This window comes from Lytechinus variegatus, chromosome 1, assembly GCF_018143015.1.
Source record: "Lytechinus variegatus isolate NC3 chromosome 1, Lvar_3.0, whole genome shotgun sequence".
In the NCBI taxonomy this organism is placed as follows: Eukaryota; Metazoa; Echinodermata; class Echinoidea; order Temnopleuroida; family Toxopneustidae; genus Lytechinus; species Lytechinus variegatus.
Window position 1 is genome coordinate 74,596,198 of NC_054740.1, and position 26,118 is coordinate 74,622,315.

Here is a 26,118-nt window from a genome sequence, read left to right on the forward strand (position 1 = left end):
TTTATGACATTTTCAGAATTTTACTGGTTCAACCCTATAACTAGGCCAGGGTATTTTGGCACGTTTGGAAGTGAAGGGGCCTTGCAGGCTTCACCCCCCCCCCCCGCCATATGATCTCCCAAAATCCTGCCAAGTTACGGTTAAATCTTCCTATGGCGGCGCAAGAAATTTTGATTGCGCACATGCTGTTTAGAACCTGATGGAATTATGGGAACGTTTCAGTATATGGGAAATTCCACGCCCAACATTCTTTCCTGTTATTAAAGTTAAAAGAGATAAGCAGCCTGATATCTAAGAAGCAAGAATATCCCTTCGCTTAATCTGTACAGTACTGCCTATTTGAATATCAGGTAATTTATCTCCATTATGGACACACAAAAAAAGGAATGTCCGTGTGGATGTGCCCTTATATATATCACACATCATGGTAAAGAGACTAGTTATATACAGTCCTAAAAAAAGGTACTATGTCTACATAACAATGCAAATTAAAGCAATAATGTTTTTCATGGAAAGTTCAATGATAGTTTGACATTTCAAACTTTGTCAAATATTACCCCTATTCAAACACGACAAGATGCATTTCAGATTTAATATTAAATGGCAGAAATATTGCCAAGTATACAAAGGCAAAACTGGTACTGCTGTTCATATTAAAGGGGACCAATACCCATGGAAATAATCACTTTTTTTAATGAAATAGCACAATGAGAGGAACAGTTTTAAAAAAGTTTCATCAAAATCGGTTATAAAATAAGAGATTTATGGAAGTTTGAAAAGTCTCGTTGTACCTTCTACGGGGATCCTCAAATAGGCAACATCGGCTTCAAAATGGCTGATTTTATGGACAACTCTTCATTTGTTTTGTACGCAAATTTTAAGATAATATTTCTTTCAAAATATGTCTTATTTACCTCTGAGCTTAAAATATGTCAGAGGAAAATATATTTCACACAATATGTTGAGCTCTCAACCTGTCTGGACTAAATATTAGAACACTGCATTTTGCATTACATCAAAGTTAATTTTAATGAGCCACAACTTTGAAACTACATTAACACAATTTTAGAATCAATCTATACACTGTACAATAGAATAACAAGAGGCCCACAGACCTTGCACTCATCTGTGGCAAGAAAAGATAGTTTTCATATCCTGTTCAAATTACGAGTATACTTTTTACCCTTTTTTGGGACCAAGTTCCACTATCATATACTAGCTCCAAGGGTCCATGGTAACAATTTAAACAACCCTAGGCAAAATTTTAATGCCCTTGAAGATTTCCAGGAGCAATTTGTTTTTCTAACAGTCTGTAAAGTTCTCTTACATTAATTTTCCTTTAACTCTCATTCATCCAAATGTAGGTTCGTTTGCAAGTCATGTTCAAGTCCCAGACCGGACCGAGAAATGAAAACCAAAATGACATATAAAATGAAAGCTAATATTTCTTCATAATACAACAATTCCCAATTTAAGCATTTTTATCTTCCATCTAGAAAGTATTTCATTAAAAAGGTGATCAAACCTCAACCAGGCCATCCCTCCCAAATACTAGAAAAAGTACCCCTATTATAGTGGCGCGGCTGATGATGTCAAAGAAGTTTAAGGGAATGCTACTGCCAGGCATGATTGGGTTTCGCCTTTAGAAAACATGTTTGTATTGCTATGTCAGAACAATAGACCCCATGTGTGCTAGAATTCTATTGTTCTGACATAGCAATACAAACGTGTTTTCTGTCGAGGCACAGGAAGTATTGCTGCTGTCCTGTCTCCTTCCCGATGGCCACTATGAGGGGCTGCCTGTATGTCTGCTTGATATGATTGATGGCTTCTTTGATGCTTGTTCCTTCCTGTAATTAGAATTTGAAAACATGTTTCAAATAAATAACATCCTTCATCCTGCTCAATTTAACAACATCACCCTATTTAAAGAGGATGTTTTCTTCATCAGGTTTTTTTTTAAGTGTTGGTGGTATATCAGACCACAAAAAGTCAATAATAAAAATGCATAGCACAAACGGTTACCATAGACCCCCTAAAAGATCAATTTACCTCATCACAACTCCAATATCCTTTGAGCTCATGTAGTTTGCCTAAAACTATGAAGAGGCTGTAACGTTTACGTTATAATCACCCTACATGTATAAGCCATTAGTTGTAAATACCCCACTGGGGTGATTCACTAACTGGGAACAATTTAATGATTCTCAGGACTAGTATTATTCCCAGCAAATATTAATCCTGATTCACTGGTTCGCTAAAATGTTGTTGGGCTGCAATAATTTTTATCATAAGGCTAAGCGCATATCAATATTCATGAGCGCATCTAATCCATCCAATCAAAGCATGCAAATTCCTCAAATTTCAGTCACCACCATGGACACCCAATCTAATAATAGCTTGTCTGGTCATGACTCAACTTTTCGTCAACTTCCCCCTTGAAACTAAAGAGAGCATACGTTTATTAAGACGTTGGACAAGCTTGAAAAAATTTCAGGACCATTTGTAGTAGTGCAGGTATTGCATCAAATTGTGTAGGTATCAGTTAACTTTATTCAACCTTAAGTTTGTTTTAAAATTCGGCCCTTTTCAAGCATTTATTCACGTTTGACCACACTTTCACTGCTTAGGCCTACAATAAAACAGGCAGGAGACACACATGGAGGCACATACTCAAGGCGCACAGGGTGGGTCTGAAGGGAATGAAGAGCATTGGTCGTTTGCAATAGGAGTTGCAAGCAATCCAAATCACTCTAAGCCTAATTGATAGGGATTTTACTGCTAATATCAATCCCAACCCAAGTACTTTAGTGAATCAGATACAAAAAGGGATATTGCTCTTAGTAGGGATATTGGGCCAGAAGAACAATTTTCACTTTATAGTTAGGATTGATATTTGCTGTTCACCCCCTGATGAATTATAAAAGAACCCTAAAAAAAGTGCAATATTTCAGAATCAAATTACTCACTGGCACATGCTGTACAAGGTAGTGTACTGCTGCAGATCTGCTACAGTTTACGCCCTTCGACTTTGGCACCGGCCGATGCAGTGTGTAGAGCACAGTTAGTAGTGCAAAAAGATCTCCTGAAAGATGAATGAAAATTCATAAATGAAATCTTTACATTTTAGAACAAGGTAATTTCTGGATCATGTGTTACCCTTCAGATGGAGAAGTAGAACAACAAGTGTTGCCGGCTCCTCTGCAATTTGCATTCTGATAATACATTAATGACTAAATATGAAAGCACCCTTCCCTCTCTCCCTGCCTGCCTTTTTAGGGTTTAAACTCAAGGAAGTTCCAGCCCAACCAGTCACCAAACACTAAAAGTCCACTGATTTAAGAACATTAGATACAACAATGTTTTCATGACATCAATAAATATATGAAGGATAAATTTGCTGAAATTATGTAACATTACTCAACCTGAATAACTATTTATTTCTAAACACAGTAATCTGGGAAAATATTTCCATGACCTTTCAGGGTCCTAAGACATCTTAGGACCCTATAAGTTGAATCAGGTTCACAGGATGCGGTAAAATCATTAACCTACTGTTTGTATCTACGTAGCGTTTCACTACTTCCTTGATGCTTTCAGATTCCTGATGGCCCTGCAATATGATCTTCTCCCTCAAGGTTGACCACTTTGACAGCAGTTTGTCGGCTGCATCTTCATGTAGTAACGCAAAATCGATGCCAATCTAAGAAAATTAGGCAAATAGCAAACAAAATATTAAAACAAATAAATAAGATAAAATAGCTTTAAGTTTGATGGACTTGAGAAGTACAATATTATGCATGCATAGATTTAATCCATACACATTAAAAAAATATATAAATACAGGAATACTACCAAAACTAGGTCTGGCTGGCTGGCTCGGTAGAGCTAAGCCAGAGAGGCTATCTAGCTAGCTGCTCCAATCTTATGTGTACTACACGCATGTGGTATGCTGGCTTTGAAATACAAAAGAATTTTGTAGTATGACTCTGCCATTGCTACTGATCATGATAGTAAATTCTAGTGTAGGGAAAGCTAGTATGCATGGTGGTGCTGCCCAACCAACATGCACCACAGCTAGTGTATGCACCTAGATGGAATGCAGCAGCAAGAATATCAAGCTATTTATTCCCTAAGGTCTGGTTACTGCCCCTGATCACTAACACTTCATGACCAAACTCAGTAGTTGTAAACTACAGTATCTAAATACCCACTATTGGTTAACTGTCACAACCTGACCTGTCCTCCCACATGTGCATATGGAATGTGATACAAATCTGGGGCCCATTGCAGAAAGAATTGTATTTAAATGCAACTAAAACAAAATTTTGTTCCTGACCACCTATAGAACACAAATGAAATTAATAAGTAACAATGCAATGGGAGTATTAACATGATTATTCCTCATAACAAGAATAGCTTACCAAATGTGGAATGTCCTGGTATCTGGGAAATGTAGTCACCATGTCTGTTATGGAGACAGGATAATTACAATCCATCACCAGCTGTCGCCGGTACTTGTGTGTATCTTGAAAGTATTGCGTATGCATGGCCATGTTGGAACGGTGGGGAGGAGAAAACTTCATCCAGTCAATCTGAAACAGGAATAAGATATTGGAAGTGAAAATGTTACTGAGCTCACAACAAATGTTCTTTGTAATTCAGTAGATTAGTGTTAAATGAGCAAAGAGAGGATTTAAACCGAGTTATTGAGGAAAGCAAGCGAGCACTTCTTTGCATATTTTTTGGGGCCAATATCGCACCTTTTTAGTACACATATTTTTATGTCATTTAAATACATTCAAAGTAAATATGAACATGATTTGTAATAAATGAGTGATTTTTCTTTGACATGTTGCCTAGTTATATGTGAAATCTTCATACTCAAAACTTTGAGCTGATCAGACATTTTCAGTTATAGGCGTCAAAATCAAGGCAGAATCCAAGTTGCAAAGCATCATGGACAAACATTATAAATGAGATCAATGTGATAGAATAAGAAAAGAGATAAAGGAGAGAGGGTATGCTGTTTAAATATATTCCCATTATTCCATCAGGTTCCAAACAGCATGCATACATGACGATTCTCAAATATAACTTCAATTTAATACTAATCTCTTGATAAACATTATCCAAAAGTATCTCTGATACAATTTCTCATGAAACATCACATTCATTACCTTTTTCCTGAATATTCTGCAGCTGTTGGCCAGTGGCTACTTCATCTGCTTTATCTGCTACAGCTTCATTAGTTTCTTTCTCAGGTTCCATTTTTCTCGGTAGCTTAATTCTCTCACTTTGCGATGCCCTTACATTTTTTAACCTAAACTGGATAAAGCCAGAGCCATCACGCGAGAAGAAATGTTCCTTCATTTAAGAAAGAAAAAAAAAAAAAAAAAGAAAGACAAGAAAAAATTAATTCCAACTTAAGGATATAATACCACAATTGAAAACACAATTTGCATCGACTTTGTACACAAAATCATGTTTTTGAGCAATTTTGGGTCTGATATGCACTTTCTGTTGTTCAATTATGTGATTTTTTTTTTTTACCAGAGTTTATCTTTAATGTTTACTTACATGCCCTCCAATTCCCGGTGTGGTATCTTTGGTTACAGGCCATGTCTGCACTATTTCCTTAGCTAATAACGTCTTCTGTTTAGCTGTTGGCCACCTTCAGGAATGTTTGAAATAGAAAAAGGGAAAATCATGCCAGTATACAGTAGCTACAGACTTTTTCTTTTACATAGAAAGAGGAGTTTGACATGCATTTATTTTATGGCTTGGAATTTTGAAAATTTGCATAAAAACTTTTACAAACATCAATCCTGTATCTCATTTTCAAGATTGTCATTTATAGTCTTGACCATCAAGCAGACTGGTACCATATGCAATGCAACAAAACAAGTCAATAACTTGAAATTCAAAAGCCATTTTGAGATGATGGTATAAACCTTACTATTTTTCTTCATTATTTTATGCTTCACTTGCTTTTTCAACATCACTTTCCTCCCCCCTCCCCTCCCCCCCAAAAAAAATCCGCTATCATGTTTATTTCAGGATGATCCATGAGGGGTTTTACTATGTAAATGTGACATGCTAAAATTGGTGACATGTTTAGAAATGTGCCAGAGCATTTCAATTTAATATCACCAAAAAGGATACCTTATGGTCACCATTTCATAGAGCACATTTTTTTTTGCATATCCAGATACTACAAAAGTGTGTGGCCAGCCTTGGAGTGGCATAAATTTGCTCAATTTGTGATTCAAAATGGCAGCATCCACGGTAGATTTTTTTTTAACGCAGCATGCTGAAATTTCATGTGGAGCAATGGTAATTTACACAGATCTACAATATATTATTCACTACTTACAATCCATGTAGGTCAATAAGATGTCCCACCGCTATCTTTACTAACGTCTTCCTCTGCTTGGTATTGAGTACAGAACCACTCTCAAGATGCTTCAAAAGATCTAGACCTTCGGATGAATTTGTTAGCACTTCTTTGAGATTCTGTAAAAGTATAAACCAAGAATTAATTCATGGATAAGTACACAATTGGCACCTAAATTTGAGCAACCACCTCTGCATGCACGAAGGCAAATGCAAATTTATGGAGGTATCAAACACTTTTAGAACGTTATTCATTTTCATACTTTAAAAAGTACCATTTTATTTGACACAGACTATAGCTTTGACTAGTACGGCCATTATGGAAGGTTGACTTATAAAGAATGACCTCCTTTGCTTTCTCCATCTATTTACCCAATAAGTTTATATTTTTAAGTTTGAATGAGTGACCTGAAATGGGTGGCAATTAATCTAATCAAAGGACATTTTCCCATCTGATACAGAGTTGAAATTAATTTCATTTTTATTTCAAATTGTAATACCAAATGTTAGGTATTACAACTTACCATCACAGTTTTCAACTTCTTGGGCACTGGGCCATCAGATACTGATGAATCATTCTTCGCTGAATTATCCTTCGCTGAATTATCCTTTTTTGTGTTTTAGAAAAAGAAAGATTAAAATTCATTAATAGCATTCCTTAAAATAAACTTTAAAAATGGACTGAATCAACTGATGTCTGATTTTTTTAAGTTTTTTACTTGTTGACAATTCAAGACCAAAAATATCAAAGTACATTATAATCAATTCCATAAACAATATCTTTGTGAATTGCAGCTGAATTTCCAGACAATGGCTTAAAGAGATAAAATAATTAAAAGCATTGTGTAGCTAAAGGAATGTCTTGACACTTAATATTTCAATGGAATCTCAATTATCCGATATACGAACGTGATATAGCAGTTTACTCTTTTAATTAACAATCAAAACATCAATTACTTTAACGACACACCTAGTATAATGCAATAAAACAATAAAATGCACCCATCTTCAAGCTCTTCAATCTTTCACAACTGCAATGCCAATACATGGCAGAATTAAAGGTGACTCCTGAGGTGCTTATCAAAACATCCTTCATTTACAGCAATTTTATATTCTGACATACATTTATTTAAAGTATAACTGGACTGAAAAAAAAAGAAAAAAGAAAAAAAGAATCTTACATGTGCATGTACAACGATTTCGTCTGAGGTACTCTCTGGCTGCTGTTGTGACTTTCCAATTGCCACGGACAATTTCCGCCTCAAACCAAATGATATGCCAAGTTTGTCAAGATCTCCTTCTGACATTGTAAGTAGAACTTCTAGGTCAACATCATTCTCTATGAAGGAGGGGGGGGAAGAAAGATGCATAACAAAGCATATATTTAGAGATATTGCACAGAAGAGAGGACCAAAAGCAAGTTTTCCTAAATCCGCCACATTTCTACCAGTGCGACTTTACCCTTTCCTTTCATGTCTCTACTTTCTTTGGACACTTAAACTTTGAAATAAGATATTATTTGATAGAGACACAACGAAAAATACTGACACACCAATTTGAAAATGTCCAAAACCCTATTTTCAGAAAATGAAAATAAGGCCTGATTACTGTTTCATTGATTTTGTTGTATAGTTTGATTATTTTTCATAAATGATATCTCCTCCTTTGTGCACGTTTGGGCGACAACCCCATCCCCAAAACATAAGTAATGTAACTGGTTGTACATTATTGAATTTATATAAATATATATATACCTATGATGTATTAGACTATGTCGAGGGCACAGGTAAACTCTTGAGTTGTTCTCATAGGATGATAATGCAGTCAAAGGCACATGGTCAATAAGGTCATCAAGCCTCACCAAACTGTATGCACACATCTCCATTTCTTGGACACAGAAGGCATGGTAATGGCGGAAAAACCCACTATTGTAACACCTTCTAACAACAAAATTGATCTCTCCTGCTGTTGTCCCTGGGACCAAAATGACTACTATTCGACTGAACTGTGGTTCATCATCATCATCAATGCCTGTTACCAAGTACATATTTGGAATATACTCAATGCCATATACTGTCACTTTACTGGCTGCAAAGATTTCAGAGTCCTCATGAAGGTGAAGGCTTTCAATGATAGATTGGCTTCCTTCTAATGAAGAAACTGTAACAACACTACCACTAATGCACTCCAAATCTTCTCTTAGACCTTTTCCCATCCAACCTGCACATTGCATCACCTGGTGTTTTACAGCAACACTTTTGCAAATGTTTCTAAAATTACAATTAATTGCTGCTAATCTCTTGCCAAAATTATGCTTAATTTCAAACCGAAGACATTGCGAAAGAACCAGAGGTCCACACATTCTCATGCACATTGGATAGTGCACCATGTGATGGTGCTTATTTATCATACGGCTTTTGGGAAACACAAGCTTGAAATGACTATGATGATCAATAATCATGTGTTTCAGAATTACAGTCTGAGGTATAGAAACTACGGGTGAATAAATTATATCCAAGCATTGTAACAACAAAAGTAGTATTTCGTAGTGGAGGTTATCTTGAGGGATACGATCCCCTATCAACAGAGGCAACATCCGTGTCAAACACCACATTTGGGAAGCCTTTTCACCTAGTTTGTGGTCTTGTATATTCCTTATTCGTTCCATTGACAAGCAAGTTGGCTTGTTCTTCTTGTCATTGAACGAGTAATGAAAAGATGATATGCGCTGATTAAATTCAGACAATGTCATGAATTGATCCACAAAGAGAAGCTGGTTAAGTATGAGTTTAATCTCATACTGACACACTCCCTCAAGAAGATCGTGCATAACATCAAAGTTGAAATTATTCACACAGTGGAAAGAACTCAACACATTCAATGGGCATACACCTCTTATGCCACTGTCTGAATCACCACGTCCTCTATCAGCAGCAATCTGAGATAATTCATCATGTTCTTCCATTTCACGAAGCTGAAAATCCTCATCTGAAAAGTTAGTCTGGATTTCTTCTCGAGTTACAAGGCACAACCTACATAGCTTTCTTGCAGATGGGCTTAGAAAACCCAAAATATCATGTACTGCTAATGAGTCACCAACAAATGAGATCAATGTACCATGAACTTTTATCATGTTATCATTGATGATGATCTCTACACCATTTTCACTTACAAGCATTTTCAATTCCTCAAGGAATGGTCGCAAAATAGCATTGAAACCATATTTCTTCAAGTCTGAGCTATAACATACTGCTAGCAAAAAGATACTGTTCATAGTAGAGTTATAACATGGTGGAAAATTTTGAATACTGTAATAAAACAAGCCTAATTTGTGGAGGCCCTTTTTGCTTCCCAGGGGATTAACGACTTCCACATCATCATAGTAGAGTACAATTCTAAGAGCATGTGGGTGATTATGCAATACTTCATTCTGATGATATTGTGTGCCATCCATATATCCTCTGAGAATGCCCTTTGGTGATTTAATTTCAGAGTCAATGAGGGCTATTACATCTGGTTTCAGTACAAGTTTTAGAACTTCTAGTATAGGGACATACTGGAACGTCTCTGTGACCACTATTTGCTTTGTTTGGCCAGTTTTTCTGTCCAACCTGTGATCAATTCTTGTTCCCAATGCCAGCTCAACTGGAGGAACCAACATTAAGTTGTCATTCATGTATTGCATTTGCTGACTTGGCGTTTCAATGCCTACATAAGGGTTTTCAAGCTCTTGAAATTGGAGACTAAGCTGCTGCACATCTTGTGAATCTGTATCAATTCCATGGTGTTGCATTACAGTTATCATCTTTTGCCGGAGAGATGAAAGTGTTTCTTGAAACATGTTTTTGTACAACTAATGACACTTTGAATGGTAGAATATGTGGTAGATGTCGAAGCCTTTAATCTTATGACCAAATTCATGGCAAGCTTCTTCAATGAACCTACATTGAAATCTTCCTGTTCATAAACTTGTTCAGCATCTTCTATGTCCTCATCATCATTTGCTTGCTCATTCTCTCCTTCATCATCCCCGTCATTATCATGAGCTAAGCCACCACGTGCGCCTACATATACAGGGGGATTATTGGCACACGGGCTGGCATATACATGTCGGCATGTTGCAAACGAATATGGCGCAACAGGGAGTTCATGAGAGTGAACGTTCGCATACAACCATTTTGACCACAAACAAGTGTCTCTCCATTCCCAAAGATTGCATGGGTCATACGTAAATGGCGAGCGTACTCTCTGACTGTATCAGCATGAATGAGTCGTTCACATTTAAAGCATTTCAAATCCATGACTTCCTGAAAACTGAAATGCAGTGTAATTCGAAGAAAAGAAGAAATGCTAATATAGAAGAGAGATGCTAATAAAAATAGTAAATGCCAGAAAAGGAAAGGCGATAAGACCTAGAATCCTGCAATAGCCTGAAAACTGGAATCCTCTATGAATATGGGTCCATACTCTAGTCTAATGATCCTAATGAGAATCAAAGTGCCGCGATTCTGACACGATTCTGTGCCTCCTTACGGGAATGAGCCTTGGCATAGGCAATATTTCTTGTTTGCATTTGTGTGTTACCGCCGGTGCCAAATTTCTGTGATACATGGATGAGTGTATGCACTAGTTTTCTATGAGGTCAATAATACTGTTTTGACTTTGATGTACACATGTACTGCTGGAGTGCCCTGTACCTATAATAGTCATCTAGCCTCAGGCTGGACTGTTCCTAGACCTGTGATGCCGCCAATTTCATAGGAAAACTGAAAAGTAATTTGTATTGAAAATAAATAATTGGGAATAGACTATTTTTTATTTTATTACATCATAGAACATGGATATTAAACACATGACGGAATATAAACCCCTACCAAAAAGTTCAGCAAATCGACTTTGGACCATGATAACTTTTTAGGTACGCTTTAGTTATTTCTGATATTCATACCAATGGAAAGATAATTAATTCCCCTTTTTATTGATATCATATTTGTAATGACTGTGTCATGCTTCAATACACAGATAATCAGAATACATGGAGAAAACTAGAAATTAAAAATTCAATGCACTATTATTGATAACATTTAAATTCCGCAACTACAGTTCAGACGCTGATAACTTTTTGGGTATCTTATATTTTTTATTGGATTTTATACCAGTATCAGGTTCATTTATTCCTCAAGTTGATACATAATTCGTCATGGTGATGTCATGCCTGGGTCCACAGAACCACTGAATAGGCCTACCACCAGAATGCAAGGTAAAGTAAAAGATTGTGTTCAGTTTAAATGTTCTGTATGAAACACAACTTTGAACCTTGATACATTTTAATATGGGTTTTAATCATTATCAATTACGGGCTGCCGTAACTATACACAGCCCTGTTGCCGAGGGCGATGGGGCTGTACTTCCACCACCCCCATTTACAGTGAAACAACCAGCGATGATGAGCTATCAGGTGATTATACTGGTTAATATGTTACTAATGTTAAAATGTAATTCTTATAAAACTGAATTATATAAGAGCTTTTTGACTTCCCATAATGAATTTTCCGTTGGCCTTGTCTCTTCCCATAGTGTTGGTGCCATCGCTGCCATTTTCTATGTTATTTTACTGTGCGAAGTCGTAATTAACTCTGTGGCGAAGACAGCGCACGCACGGAGAAATATACGTGGATGGACTCAATTTTCCTGTATTTTTCTTCATTATTAGTTGATTATTTCATGTGAAACATTTGCAGATGTCACAAATTCTAGGAAAACTTAAAAGATTTGATTCAATGTATGAATTCAAATAAGGTATTTTTAACCACGAATCTAACTTTAGATATTTTCAAACCTTCACCAAATAATGTCTAGAGGAATCTACTGGCTTGTCAGTTCCCGTTGCAAAGTCGCTTTGCGACTGGGACTGGTCACGGTTTAGGGCTGTCACAGTAAGCCTAGATCTAGTTCTAGTGTACATGTGCAGACATGAGCTTTGACTGTTAGAGTCTCGAGTCTATCCAATTTCGCTAGGTCTAGATCTAGAATCTCTAGATCTATCTTACACAAAATGACAAGCCTGTCTAAAAAAAAAAAAAAAAACACTAGGCCTAGACCAAGTTAGACCTCTATCTCAAGAAATCATTTAGACCTTGTGGTGATTGGTGGTATATCTAATGTTTAATTAATTAATAGAGTCTATGTCATAGTCTTTGCGATGAGAAGACTTGAGCAAAGACTACATATTTAGGTCATGTTAATGTAATGTTTACAAACAGTCTAGTACCATGAACTGTAGTGACCTGTTGATGATAGATTTGAAACAGGCCACTCATGGGAATAAGAATGTACTGTGCGAGGATACAGTAATACCTCACTTGTTATAACATCTCAACTGAAGTCACAGCAAGACGCATTATTAAATGTGCTCTAGTCTAGACATAAACAATAATGTCCATCTAGCCTCTATTTGTGATCTGTACTGATGTCATTATCCATTACCAACCACATCCTATTCCAACAGACCTAATCTAGGATAGGTCTAGACCCTAGTCAAGAACAGTGTTATTTTACGAAACGACAAGCCTGTCTAAAAGTTGTAAAATAACACTGTTCTTGTAGACTTTCTTTCTAAATGATTTCTTGAGATATTTTGCTTCATTGATCATTAGAATATAAAGAATGGAATAAATCTAACATTGATGAATCGTAAAAAAAATATTTTACTTTTTATTGAAATTGAGATAAAATTTCAGTTGCGCAGACTTAGATCTAGATCTAGGCAATACAGCCTACGTATGATGGGGGGGGGGGGGGGTCCGTTGTCCGGATACTTATATAGACCCTAGACTCTAACGTTAGGTCTAACTCACTGTTAAGCAGATAAAAACTTAATCTTTTGCTCTGGATTTTCTCAAAATCTGTGCAGTAAATACCAAAAATATTTACTAATATTTGTGCTTTGTCCTAGATCTAGATTCTATTGTCTGTATTACTTTCAATCGATTAGTCTAGAATATTGATCACAAACTTCATAAAATGTCATCCGGATCGACATACAACCCGTCCGGAAACACAACAACCGGGTAGATAGGCTATAGATCTAGACCCTTGGTCTAAGTTACAGGCTTTAACTTAACGTTAGACCTAACGTTAGGGCCTAGAATCTATACCCGGTTGTTGTGTCCGGACGGGTTGTTTGTCCGGACAAGACAGAAATTTTTAGGAACTTTGTGATTTCATTAGGCCCCTTCGCCAACGTTAGGCCTAACGTTAGATTTCTAGGCCTAATCGATTGAAAGTAGATTCTAATTTAACAGACAATATAACAAAGCACACATATTACTTTTATTAGCAAATATTTTTGGTATTTACTGCATAGATTTTGAGAAAATCCAGAGCAAAAGATGATGTTTTTGTAGGGCCTACCGCCCGGTGCAGCGGTGCCGATAGCGGTTTCTACAGGTAACCGTGACCACTGCATACAGCCAGGTAAACCGCCACCGCTGCACCGGGCGGTAGGCCCTACAAAAACTTTACGACTGTCCAGCCCGCACTTCGTGTGTATGGGCTGCAGTATGCAACGACGGTCGTTAGGCACGTTAGGAACGCTCACAAAAATACCAAAATTGCCCAATTGGTAACAAGACTTGGCTTAAATGAGAGCTTGATAATCATGCGTCACAATTCTGGAAACAAATATCTGTGAAAAATGTTTTAAGAATGTATTATTTGATGTTTTCTACAAGTCAATTGTCTATGACTATGGCGAAATTGCGACTCAGAAAAATCGCACACGCAATTTTGCCATTCACGTGAATGGCAAAATTGCGCGTGCGATTTTTCTGAGGTTGACTATTCCCAACTTGATAAAACACCCGTTTTGCTGCCATATAATTAGTTATTCTAATAAAGTTAGCATACTTAACACCAAATGAACTTACCCTCCAATATTCGTTTAGTATCTTCGGCCTTCGTGCCCAGTACTTTTTCCAAAAATCCATCCAGATTGGCCATTTTCAATCCATGGATTACTGCGATGATTTCGATCGGCGAGAGATAATTTTTTTCCCGCTGCAGTTCCCGCTTGCAAGTCACGTGACAAAATATCCATCTTCCTATTGGCCACTTTTCTATTTATCTTCGAAACTTTTTTAGTCTTTCGGGACTTAAATAAAAATATTGGAATCTCGGATAAAGAACTACGTTTAGCAATCTTTCAGGACTTAAATTTAATCTTTTAGATTTAATTTCATTTCAATCCCGACTGAGACTTAAATTTTAAGTCCCTGAAATTTAGAGTGCAATCCGAATTTCCCAAAATTAGCAAAAGCAAAATCCAAAAGGATCCAAGGTTTAAATCCTAATTCCTATATACATCCAAAAGATATTCCCAAATCGAAAAGGAAACATCATAGCACAACACAACTCGACTGTACTGTATTGTACTCGTCCCTCTGTGTGGCTGGTTGGTTGGTGTTGGAGTTGAGTTGGCGCTCTTCAATTTGGTAGATTATCTGCGCCAGGTCGTTTCCGAGTTTAAGTTGCTTAATTCCCGCTTCAATGTCCTCGGCGTTAGACTAGTCTGTCCTGTCATCTAGCGAGGTGCAATATAATTAAGATTAGTTACCTCCACCATTAAATTGTGCGTTTTTGTACTTCATAGTATGCAAACTGTTATTAGCTCGGTCAAAGCTCAATTTAAGTCTATAAGAATAAACATCACTAAATATAATCATCAGGACAAAAGGAAAAGAGAGAGAGAGAGATGGAGAGAGATCAGTGGTATTTTCTTATTCGAATCTCTTTGTTTTTTTCCACATAATTCAGGATGACTTTATAGTCTGCATTTCTTCCCAGTAATGTTGCTAGGTCTGATATTGGCTTGTTTAAATCCATGCTTCTTTGCATAGTTCTTCTTTCTCTTTCATATTTATTACAATGTAGTAAAAAATGTTCTATTGTCTCAGAAACCTGACAATGGGAACATAAACCATTTTCATGTTGATTACATTTATACTGATAATAATTCAATTTACATTTTCCAAGTCTTAGCCGGTGAATCATAGTCCCTTCAAACCGAATGAGACCTTGATAACTATTTGTTTCTGCCACATTGGGTTGGATGCTAAATAAATGTCTTCCTTTAGATGAGGATACCCATTGTGCCTGCCAGATTTCTTTATAAATCATAGACATGTGGTTTTTCCATTCCTCTTTGATGTATGGAATGTGTAATTCAACTTCTTCTTTTGATGCTCCTTTTTTTGCTAAAAGGTCTCCTACTTCGTTCCCGTGAATACCGCAATGGGATGGTATCCATTCAAAATTGGCATAAATATCTGATGATTGTAAAACTTTGATTTTATACAAGATATCAACAATAAGATTGTTTTGAATTCGATTGCTTTCGAGTGCTTGAAGAGCTAAATAGGCGCGCGTTTTATACGTCATGAATAATCATGTCCGTATGCTACAGGCAGTTTACTCATGAATATTAATGACCTGCCGGATCGACGCCAATATAGTCTCTACCGATATTAACCGAACTATTCCAACAGATTTGATTACGGGGGCATAACAATGATTCTCATTATTTCCTCTCTTTTATGTTTGGTATTAGCATGTCGTAAAAAGTTGGGAAAGCTTTACCCCTGATTGCCGGGTTCAAGTTATGCCCCATGCTTATTGCCCAAGCCTTGTTGCTCATTATGTAGGCATATTAAATCCCCGCATTTAATCTTTTGCCACATGCTGAATAAATGCATGCAGTAAAAAGTTGGGAAAGATTTAACCAACCTATGCCCAATTTTCATTTACCCAGTGTTTTTTACCCAACAACTTAAAAAAATAGAGAATGCAAATCGAACCCGTGTACCAATAATCATACATTTGTTTTTTCATCATCATCATACGGTTTTCTTATTACCAGAAGGCTACATTATTTTCTATATCCAATTTTAATTTATATTGTATTTCAGCTAAACTATCACCTTCGGCATAAATAGATGTATCGATTGCGTGAATAACAATTTTAGGATATTTCAATAAATTAAGCATATCATTTATATTATGGAAAATAATTGTAGGCCCTGTATGGATCCCTGCGGTACTCCTTTCCGCTTCTCTTTAGTTTCAGAAAGTACCCTGTTTATATTAACACGTTGTGATCTATTGGATAGAAAAAATTAAACCATTTGATTGAGTTTGATGCGAAAACAATAGACCAGTTCGAAGTTACTTCATGGGCAATTTTGGTCAAATGACCTTTCATTTCTTTCATCATGATAGGCAGATTTCAAAGCAAGGTATTACGTAAGCTTGCCTTACATAGCAGGATAAAGAAATTGAATAGACCAGGTGACTAGAATAACACACCAGTGAACACCTAATGAAGGTATTTGTTGCATTCCTACTTTGAATGCATATCTTAGCATGTTGCACAATGTACTTGACAAACTGTGAAATACCAGTCGTTCTTCAAAGCATTATTGTTTTTTTGTGGATGAAAATGAAAACGACAATTCAAAAGAATATATGAATAATCAAGACATCAAAGTTGGTGCTAAACTCATTAGATTTTAAAGCACCATGTCACTTTAGTACAAATGACCTTCTTCTGATCATGCGTAGAATCTTTTGATCATGCGCAGAAAGGAACTACGAACTGGCTTATTTTTTTTATTCTAATAATAGCAAATCCAAATCTACCGAATCGAAGGCCTTTTTCAAATCAATGGGAAATTACACCGATCATTTTTTCATTATTAATACTTGTATACCAGTTATTAACCATATATACTAATGCAGTTTCAGTTGAATGTTTTTTTCTAAACCCGAATTTGCTTTCACATAATAATCCAGAAACATTAAGAAACGAATCTAGTTCTGTATTAACAATATTTTCTACAATCCTGGAAATCGGTCTATAATTACTAATTTCTTTAATACTACCCTTTTTATGAAGGGGAATTTTTTTAGCTTCCATTCCTTTGGAAAAAAGCAAGATGAAAAAGAATTGTTTATCAAAGATACTAAAGAATAAATCAAAACGTGACCACATAATCTAATTATTTTAATACAACTTGGCATCGAGGCCACATGACGAATTCGTATTAAAGGTTTTAATAGCCTTTTACCCTTTTTACACAGGATTTTCTTAGCCCCGGACTATCGCTAATCCCGTACTATTCTATTAAATTTTATTTAGTAACATAAAACATTCTTTTGCAAGTCTTCCCCAAACATTATTTTATTCTTTCGTCTTGTTCCTCTTATTTTCTTCTTTTTTTCCTTCTGTTTTCCTTTTCTAGTTTATTTGTATTGGTACGACGAATGATTTACACTTCAGAAGTATAGCGTCAATTACCTGATTTTTGACAATATCAATTTTGTGCTTTAGAATTATTTCAAGAAGTATCGCAGATTCACATTGTAATATGATTAAGTTAAAAGGGAAATGGTTTAAATTACGACCGCTGTCTGCTTGGAGTGATGCGTTCAGTCCTTTTTTATTCAATTGTGCAATATGATTATTTCCTTTTATTGGTGGTTTGTTTCCTAATTTGACTGTGTGAATCGAATTGGTTTTTAATTGTTGTTTTATTGTAATTTTATATTTTACTGCCGTAAGTTTGATTTATCAATAAGATGTTTGTTATGTTTGGAGGGGAAAATAAATTTTGAAAAATGATCGCAGGACTCATGAATATAAAATATCTATGGAGGAAAGAAATTTTAAAAATTTGAGGTATGATCATACGAAATCAGTACCGTTATGAATCGAAAATTTTGAGGGGGCCAGATATGAAGTATCAGGCAAATTTCTGAAAAACGCGAGCCAGCAAAAATATTGGCCCTTTTTATATTCCAAACATCTAATTTTGTGACACAGTTTCAGAAAAATGATATCATATCAGTTAAGGCAAGAACAAGCCGTTGCGGAAATTCTTTTATTCCTTATTCAATTCGTCTTGCCATCTATGTCTCCTTATAAATACAATAACTGCCACAAAATTTAATGTAAAGAGTAATTAATAGTAGTAGATGTAATAATAATTATAACAATAACAACAATTATAATGATTACAATAATAATAAATAATAATAATGTTATCAACAACATGGTCAATGTAAAGTTGTGAATTATGTTTCAAGTAATAGAAGAAAAATTAAATGAATATAACTTATTTAACGGTTCTGGAATAATAGTAATAATTATACTGAATATGCGTAAATACTTGTTGTTCTTGTGTAGAATGATAAGTATGTGTTATGTGCACACTAATATTCTGTATTTGTCTCTCCTTCATTGTGTATATATTACCTATGGTTGTAATTTGTATGTTTGCCTGTGAACAAAATGAATTTCCATTAAGTTTGAGAATAAAACATATATATTTCACCACTTTTATTCTATTTTCTCTTTTTTTTCTTGGTCGTGAAATTTTTTGGAGGTCATGGCTCCAAGACCCCAATCTGTATGCCAGTGTATTCTGGGAATTCTCTGCTAAGGACGTTCCACAGTTGAAATGAAGTCCATGTCATTTTCACCAAATTTTGCAGAGAGATGCTTTGGTATCTATGCATTATGAAACTGCAAAAAAATTATATAGGTTCATGTGTTTATTTTTTTAGGGGACTTCAAAGTCGCCGTATATGAATGATGTGCAATCTTGCGCAATTAAGAGAATTTTGCCTCTCTTAGACCTCACGAATTCACCAGATGAGTTTAAATCATCTTTACACAGCAGATTCCGCATCAAACTTCATCATATTTTCAAGATATATAACAAAGTGTATACAGAAGTAGACAAAGTAGTTTGAATGGTAAAACTATATCTATTTGGAGTCAGCAGCGCCCTCATTTGGCAATAATGGTGCAAAAACTCGAAATAAACAAATCTTCAAAGACGTGAATCTACTGAAATATTTAAAAAAGTATTAAGTAAGCTGCACTTTTGGTCTCGCCCACCAGAGGAGAAGGCGAGACTTAGGGATCCAAATGTCGTCCGTCCGTCACAAATTTAATGACACATGACTCCACAACAGTAAGTCGCTTTTCAACCAAACTTGGATGGTAGATGGACTTAAGGGACCTGCATGTTATGCTGCAGTTGGTGGTCACATGGTAAGGTCAAAGGTCACTTTCAGGTCAACGTTGAAGTTTACATGCAAGACTCTCTTTTGACACCTAACTCCGCAACCGTAAGTCACTTTTTAACCTAACGTGGATGGTAGATGGACTTGGGGGACATGCATGATATGCTGCAGTCGGAGGTCACATGATAAATTTAAAGGTCAATGTTAAAGTTTACATGCAAGACTCTCTTATGACACCCAACTCCACAACCGTAAGTCGCTTTTCAACCAAACATAGATGGTCGATGGACTTGGGGGAACTGCATGTTCTACTGCAGTCGGAAGTCACCTGATAAGGTCAAAGGTCAGTTTGAGGTCAACGTTAAAGTTTACATGCAATATTCTCTTATGACACCTAACTCTGCAACCGTAAGTTGTATTTCAACCAAACTTAGATGGTAGATGGACTTGGGGGACCTGCATGTTATGCTGCAGTCGGAGGTCACATGGTGTAAAGGTCAAAGGTCATTTTGAGGTCAACGTTAAAGTTTACATGCAAGACTCTTATGACAAGTGTTATTCCATCCCAGTCATTTCACAATGAAGTTTCGATATAATCCTCTTGCGTGCTCTCGCAAATCACGATATTTCTGGTTATTTTCGTAAGTGGGCGAGACGCAAAATTGCTTTTGTCTTGTTTTAATATCGGAATATAATTTTTTTTTTTTTTGCTCTTTGAGCTCTCGTCACTTATTTCATGAAGATACCCCCTACTTTCTATTGTTAGATGCAGTGGTGTACTGTGGGTCACTGCATTGGGGGGCACCAGTAAAAATTTTGAGTCACGCACTAAGAAATAAAGGTTCATAATTGAACCCCGAAAGGTTTATGCAAAATCAGCACCCTATGTGTTAAAAAATTGAACCCTGCGGTTGGGGTTCATATCTGCACCCCTAGGGGTTCAATTTAAAATTTAGGGTTCATTTTTGCACCCTGCGGGTTCAAAAATGAACCCCAACCGCAGGGTTCAATTTTTGAACCCATAGGGTACTGATTTTGCATCAACCTTGCGGGGTTCAATTTTGAACCTTTATTTCTTAGTGTGTAGTGGGCGCGCGAAGCGCGTTCAGTTGCCAGGTATACCTACTAGACACATCTTAAAGAGAAATTCCAGTAGTTGCAGTAAACACTGATTTCATGAGAAAGTCTGTAAAACAAGGCTTAATTGTCAATATATCATTGAGGATCTAGATCTGGTACAGTTACATTAACTGAACTTTGTGAAATCTTGAAATCTATGCTGAAAAATGTTCACACCGAAGATCCCCAACACAGATAAGCGCACGTGGTACAATGTATAATTATTGCTTAGAGCGTCGGGCCCGACGCTCTACCTGAATCCTGTGCTTATTTGCTGATTTCTCAGCAATTACACAATTTCTTCCAGAATCCTTTGGCACATGCGTTTTATTTATACAGAACTTTGGTGGTCATTTCATTGGATTCTGTACGAACTCATTTTGATATCATTACCAAAACTAGCATTTACCGTTAAGGACAGTGCCATATGTTAAACAGATATCACTGATCAAATTATGCGAGCGCGAAGCGCGAGTTAAAAATTGTTCATATTCCAACATAAAAAGGGACATTATAATCATCCTTTTGTAATCGTGATACGTATCTGTCCCGCTAAACAATGCGAGCGTGAAGCGCGAGCTGAAAATTTTGTATATATTGACCCCAAACGGAGATTTTAAGGACTATATTTTAGGATTCCATATCTCACCACAGTCATCTAATGCTAGTGCTATAAGCGCTTGCTAATTTTGTTAAAATTACACATGAATCACTTGTAGTCATTATAATCATGGTTATTAACATTATGCATCCCAATAACCAAATATCGCGCTGAAAATTGATGAAATTCAGACCTACAAAAGGGCATTCTAAAAATTGTTTGTAGTAATTCACTTAGACTGAGCGCGAAGCGCGAGCTGATTTTTTTTTTATATTGAGATCAGAAAAGGGGACATTTTAAGGACTGATTCTATAGGAACTCATGGAGAGCAGACATATCTCACCAATCCACTAATGCGAATATAAGCACGGACAAGAAATGTTTCATATTGAGACCTAAAATGTGGCAATCACTTTAAGTAGTCATGAAAAAGATGCATAGATTCTTATATTGTACATATAACAATAATTAACTCGAAGTGCGAGGAAGTATATTGAAAACGGGAGGTTTTAGTACAATATGATTATATATCTCGTTAAAGTTTTAACAGACAATGCGAGCACCAGGAACAATGAAGACATAGGTCCTAATCAAATTATGTTTCATTAAGTTATGAAAAAAAATTCTTATGTAATATAACATAATTGTAATATAATATAACTTCATAATGAACAATAATTTATTCTTTCCCATTACGTTTCTCTTCCTCTCTCCCTCTTTTTCTCCTTTTCACGTGTTTTTGTCAACTGGTTGGGACGCCCTCGTAGTTCCGCCACTGACTAGATATCCCATTTTCCCAAGTTAGCTCTCGATTTCCTCTCGCACAAACTGTTAATTTGGTATTATTCCTGTCAAAAGTGCTCGGAATATCCGCTTGTCATGTCGGAAAAAAAGTCACATCACGCTTCATTTCAATCATTTCGCATAAATTGTTGACTTTTCTTGTACATTTTTAGTTTTCCAGTCGGAAAATTAGTGAGATACCTATTCTGTTGAGAATAACAGAATGTTGTAAAAATTGCCAGTTTAAAGGTCGAAAAATATTTTTTTTTTTTTTAGTTCCTACTTTGCGCTCACATCAATTATAGTGAAGTAGCTATTCTGTTCATAGTTACAAAAAGTGTTGAAAATTTTTGGGTCTAAAAGTTGGAAAATAAAGAAATTCAGTTCGCATTCGCACATATATATGTATTGTTAATTTCAAGCTCGTGCTTCGCGCTCGCATCAATCGTTAAGTTATATACGCATCAGTTTTTTTTTTAATAAGAACGAGTAGCGCGAGCTTGAAATATTTGATATGCTTACCTGACAACTAAAGTGTCTTTTTCATGTCATCATTTGAGTTTTCATCTAGCGCTTCGCGCCCGCATTCATTTCTAAAATTTAGATAGGCATCGTGTTCATCATATTTAAGCTTTCAGGATAAAATCCACGAACAAAATCAGATCGCGCTTCGCGTTCGCATTATTTATTAATGCCTTGTGAGATACATCAATGTGTTTATGAGAATAAATCCTTTTTTTAGTGTTGTTACAATGTAAACATACTTTCTTACATTATTTTTTGTTCTCCCTCTTTCCTCTTTCTTTTCCTTTCCAAAAGTACTATTGTCTTTACCTATTTGAGTCCTATCCCTTACACATTTCTCCCTTTTTTTTCTTGTTTGTCCCTCATTCTTTCTTTACATCCTTTCTTAAGCTTTCTTTCGTTTCTTTGTAGGTTAGGCCTACGTACATGATAAAATGAAATGATTACGGTTATTGTCTTGCTAAATGTAATATACTAATTGCTCTTATTTTGAATCTATTTATATGTATAATTCATGTATCTCATTATAGGATATTCATATCTTTATATAGTGTCAATCATAATTGACAGTATTTTGATTTCTATATGGTCTCCATGTCACTCTCTCCGTCTTCACCACTTTCTTTTTTTCTCTCCACCTCACTCAATTTTCTAATTCTGTTTGGAGGACATACCCCCCTCTCTTTCCATTACTCTCTCTCCTTCTTCTTTTTCTCTCTCCCTCTCTCCCCTTTGCTTATTTCTTTCTCAAACTTCTATTTATGAGATACACCTTTTACTTGGATATAATTTTGACGTAGAATACTGTAATTACATTTTTATTCATTTGATTTTTTATCTTTATATTGTACTTCATGAATTTGTGTAAATTGGCCCTTTCAGCTTGTGCTGCTGGTCAATTTTAATATGCGTATACCAATAAATAAATAATAATAAATAAATAAAATCTCAGATTTTCTTAGACTTCTACCCACCCCCAATTTAATTTTTGTCTCGCCCACCAGAGGTGAAGGCGAGACTTAGGGATCCAAATATCGTCCGTCGTCCGTCCGTCACAAACCTGTTATGACACATAACTCCACAACAATGAGTCGCTTTTCAAACAAGCTGGGATGGTGGATGGACTTGGGGGACCTGCATGTCATGCTGCAGTCTGAGGTCATATGGTAAGGTCAAAGGTCATTTTCAGGTCAACGTTAAAGTTAACATGCAAGACTCTCTATGACACCTAACTCCACAACCATAAGTCGCTTTTCAACCAAACTTGGATGGTAGATAGACTTGGGGACCTGCATGTTATGCTGCAGTCGGAGGTCAAGGTCAAAGGTCATTTTCAGGTCAACATTAAAGTTTACATGCAAGAATCTTAACATCCGCAACCATAAGTCGCTTTGCAACCAAACTTGGATGGTAGATGGGCTTGGGGGACCTGCATGTTATGCTGCAGTCGGAGGTCACCTGATAAGGTCAAAGGTCATTTTCAGGTCAACGTTAAAGTAGACACACGAAGAAAATTCACGAAAGTGATGATTATAGACAAATTATATATGGATGGAAAGGTATTGTCTTTTTATACACAAATATGTCACTAAAAAGTCTTATAGATGTCGTGGAAATGCAAGAAATGAAATTATTAGACACCCTTCTCAGCCCCCCAGACCGACAATCACGCAGCCGAAAACGGTCGAGAATAATGACGTCACACAATCGACGTGCTCATCATCTCTCTGTGCATCATGCACTGAATCACCTTACTGACCTGTTCAATATCTTCCGAATTTACCGTTTTCTTCATGTAATGTGATATTCAATTTCTGTTTTCGACAACTTCAGACCAAACGTGAATCAGAACTGTGTTCCTTTGCCCGTTTTTATTGAATTGTGGACTGTAAAGACCGATTTTGTCCACTGCAGTCGTCATTGTGTTGCTCCACTCCAGTCAGTGAGTGAGTCGCTGCCCAAATAATAAGTAGAGAATCTAATCAAGAACTTGAAAATCAAAAGCAGCAATTAAGAAGTAAGATTTAATAGATCTGAATAGAATCTCACATGAAAATAAAAAGAGAAAAAAGAGCTGATAGGAACGGGGAAGGAATATAATTTAAAAAAAAATCCAGAACCAAAAAAAAATCAAAGAGTTTCGAACCAGGATCCCCGCACTCATAAAAAAATCTACGTGCGTACAGATTTGTCCACAGACCATGTCTGTATGTCAATTGGGTTCATAACGATATATAAACAAAGTGCGTTCGCTGCTGTTGCCTCGCAATGCTTCGGCAATCCAACTGCAATTCCAATCATTTCGCGATCATATATTGCCGTGTTTTTTGTGGTTCCTGAACTTGCTACGTAATTAAATTTCATAATTTTAATTCAGTTGTGAAGACGAATGTCTATGCTTTATATTGATAATAATATCAATGTGGTGCAAGCATGATTTCTAAGTGAAAATATGCTTTGTTTATTCACGTATATTTCTTGAAAACAAATAATTTTTTCCAAGCTAAATATCGGTTACCAAAATATGTTAAATGTGCATTTCATTTTACTGTTCAGAAAATTCAAACTTTTATCTATGTAATAAGACCAATCTTGAGAGGAATAAACAATTCTAGGAGCAAAAAACGCTGATTGAAAGATCGTCTTCAATGGGCTGCTGTCAGCTCAGCTGCTCACTGCTCGTGGTGTGACGTCACTCAGCTGGAGCTCGCCAGAGGACGGACGAAGGCAGAAATATGCCATGAAAATAAGTCATTTTTGAGAGCTGATTTCTGCAAACTCTAATCACTATTTAAAAGGTGAAGTTATATATCTGATTAGTAATACTTCCCCTTTACAATGATGACCACAAAAAGTCATTATAAAATACTTTTGATTCTTCGGTTGTCTACTTAAAAGTTTACATGCCAGACTCTTATGAACCTAACTCTGCAACCGTAAGTTGTATTTCAACCAAACTTAGATGGTAGATGGACTTGGGGGACCTGCATGTTATGCTGCAGTCGGAGGTCACATGGTGTAAAGGTCAAAGGTCATTTTGAGGTCAACGTTAAAGTTTACATGCAAGACTCTCTTATAACACTAACTCCGCAACCGAAAAGTCACTTTTCAACCAAACATGGATGGTAGATGAATTTTGCTCCCGACGTGGACCTGCATGTTATGCTGCAGTCAGAGGTCACATGGTAAGGTCAAAGGTCATTTCAGGTCAACATTAAAGTTTACATGCAAGACTCTCTCATGACAAGTGTTATTCCATCCCAGTCATTTCACAATGAAGTTTCGATATAATCCTCTTGCGTGCTCTCGCAAATCATGATATTTCTGGTTATTATCATAAGTGGGTGAGACACAAAATTGCTTTTGCCTTGTTTTAAAAAAAATCTTTGTGCCCTCTACAAAAGTTCACGAAATCCTGGATCCACGCCAGGGTTCTTTAACAATAACCCACTTAAGGCAATGACCCACGGACAACTAACAGACTACTTCAAGGAAAATATTGTCCCCATATATTTACTGCCCCCCCCTCCCCCTTGGAAATTTGCCCTCCAGACAATTATCCCGGATAATTACCCCTAGTACGGAGCCTTTAAAATGCCATCGACTTG

The 26,118-nt window shown here is 36.3% G+C and overlaps 2 protein-coding genes across 2 annotated transcripts; both read right to left on the reverse strand.

Moving 5' to 3' along the window:
- Window positions 1-387: 387 nt before the first annotated feature.
- LOC121422862 lies at window positions 388-14,641 on the reverse strand. Its single transcript, XM_041618087.1, has 8 exons — window positions 14,325-14,641; window positions 6,921-7,004; window positions 6,377-6,516; window positions 5,581-5,674; window positions 4,425-4,595; window positions 3,556-3,703; window positions 2,970-3,085; window positions 388-1,850 (listed from the first exon to the last, which is right to left on the reverse strand). The coding sequence occupies exons 1-8, from the start codon at window positions 14,382-14,384 to the stop codon at window positions 1,701-1,703; spliced, it is 963 nt and encodes a 320-aa protein (XP_041474021.1). The 5' UTR covers window positions 14,385-14,641; the 3' UTR covers window positions 388-1,700.
- Window positions 7,592-9,558, reverse strand: LOC121422851. Its single transcript, XM_041618076.1, has 2 exons — window positions 8,151-9,558; window positions 7,592-7,735 (listed from the first exon to the last, which is right to left on the reverse strand). The coding sequence occupies exons 1-2, from the start codon at window positions 9,527-9,529 to the stop codon at window positions 7,729-7,731; spliced, it is 1,386 nt and encodes a 461-aa protein (XP_041474010.1). The 5' UTR covers window positions 9,530-9,558; the 3' UTR covers window positions 7,592-7,728.
- Window positions 14,642-26,118: the final 11,477 nt, after the last annotated feature.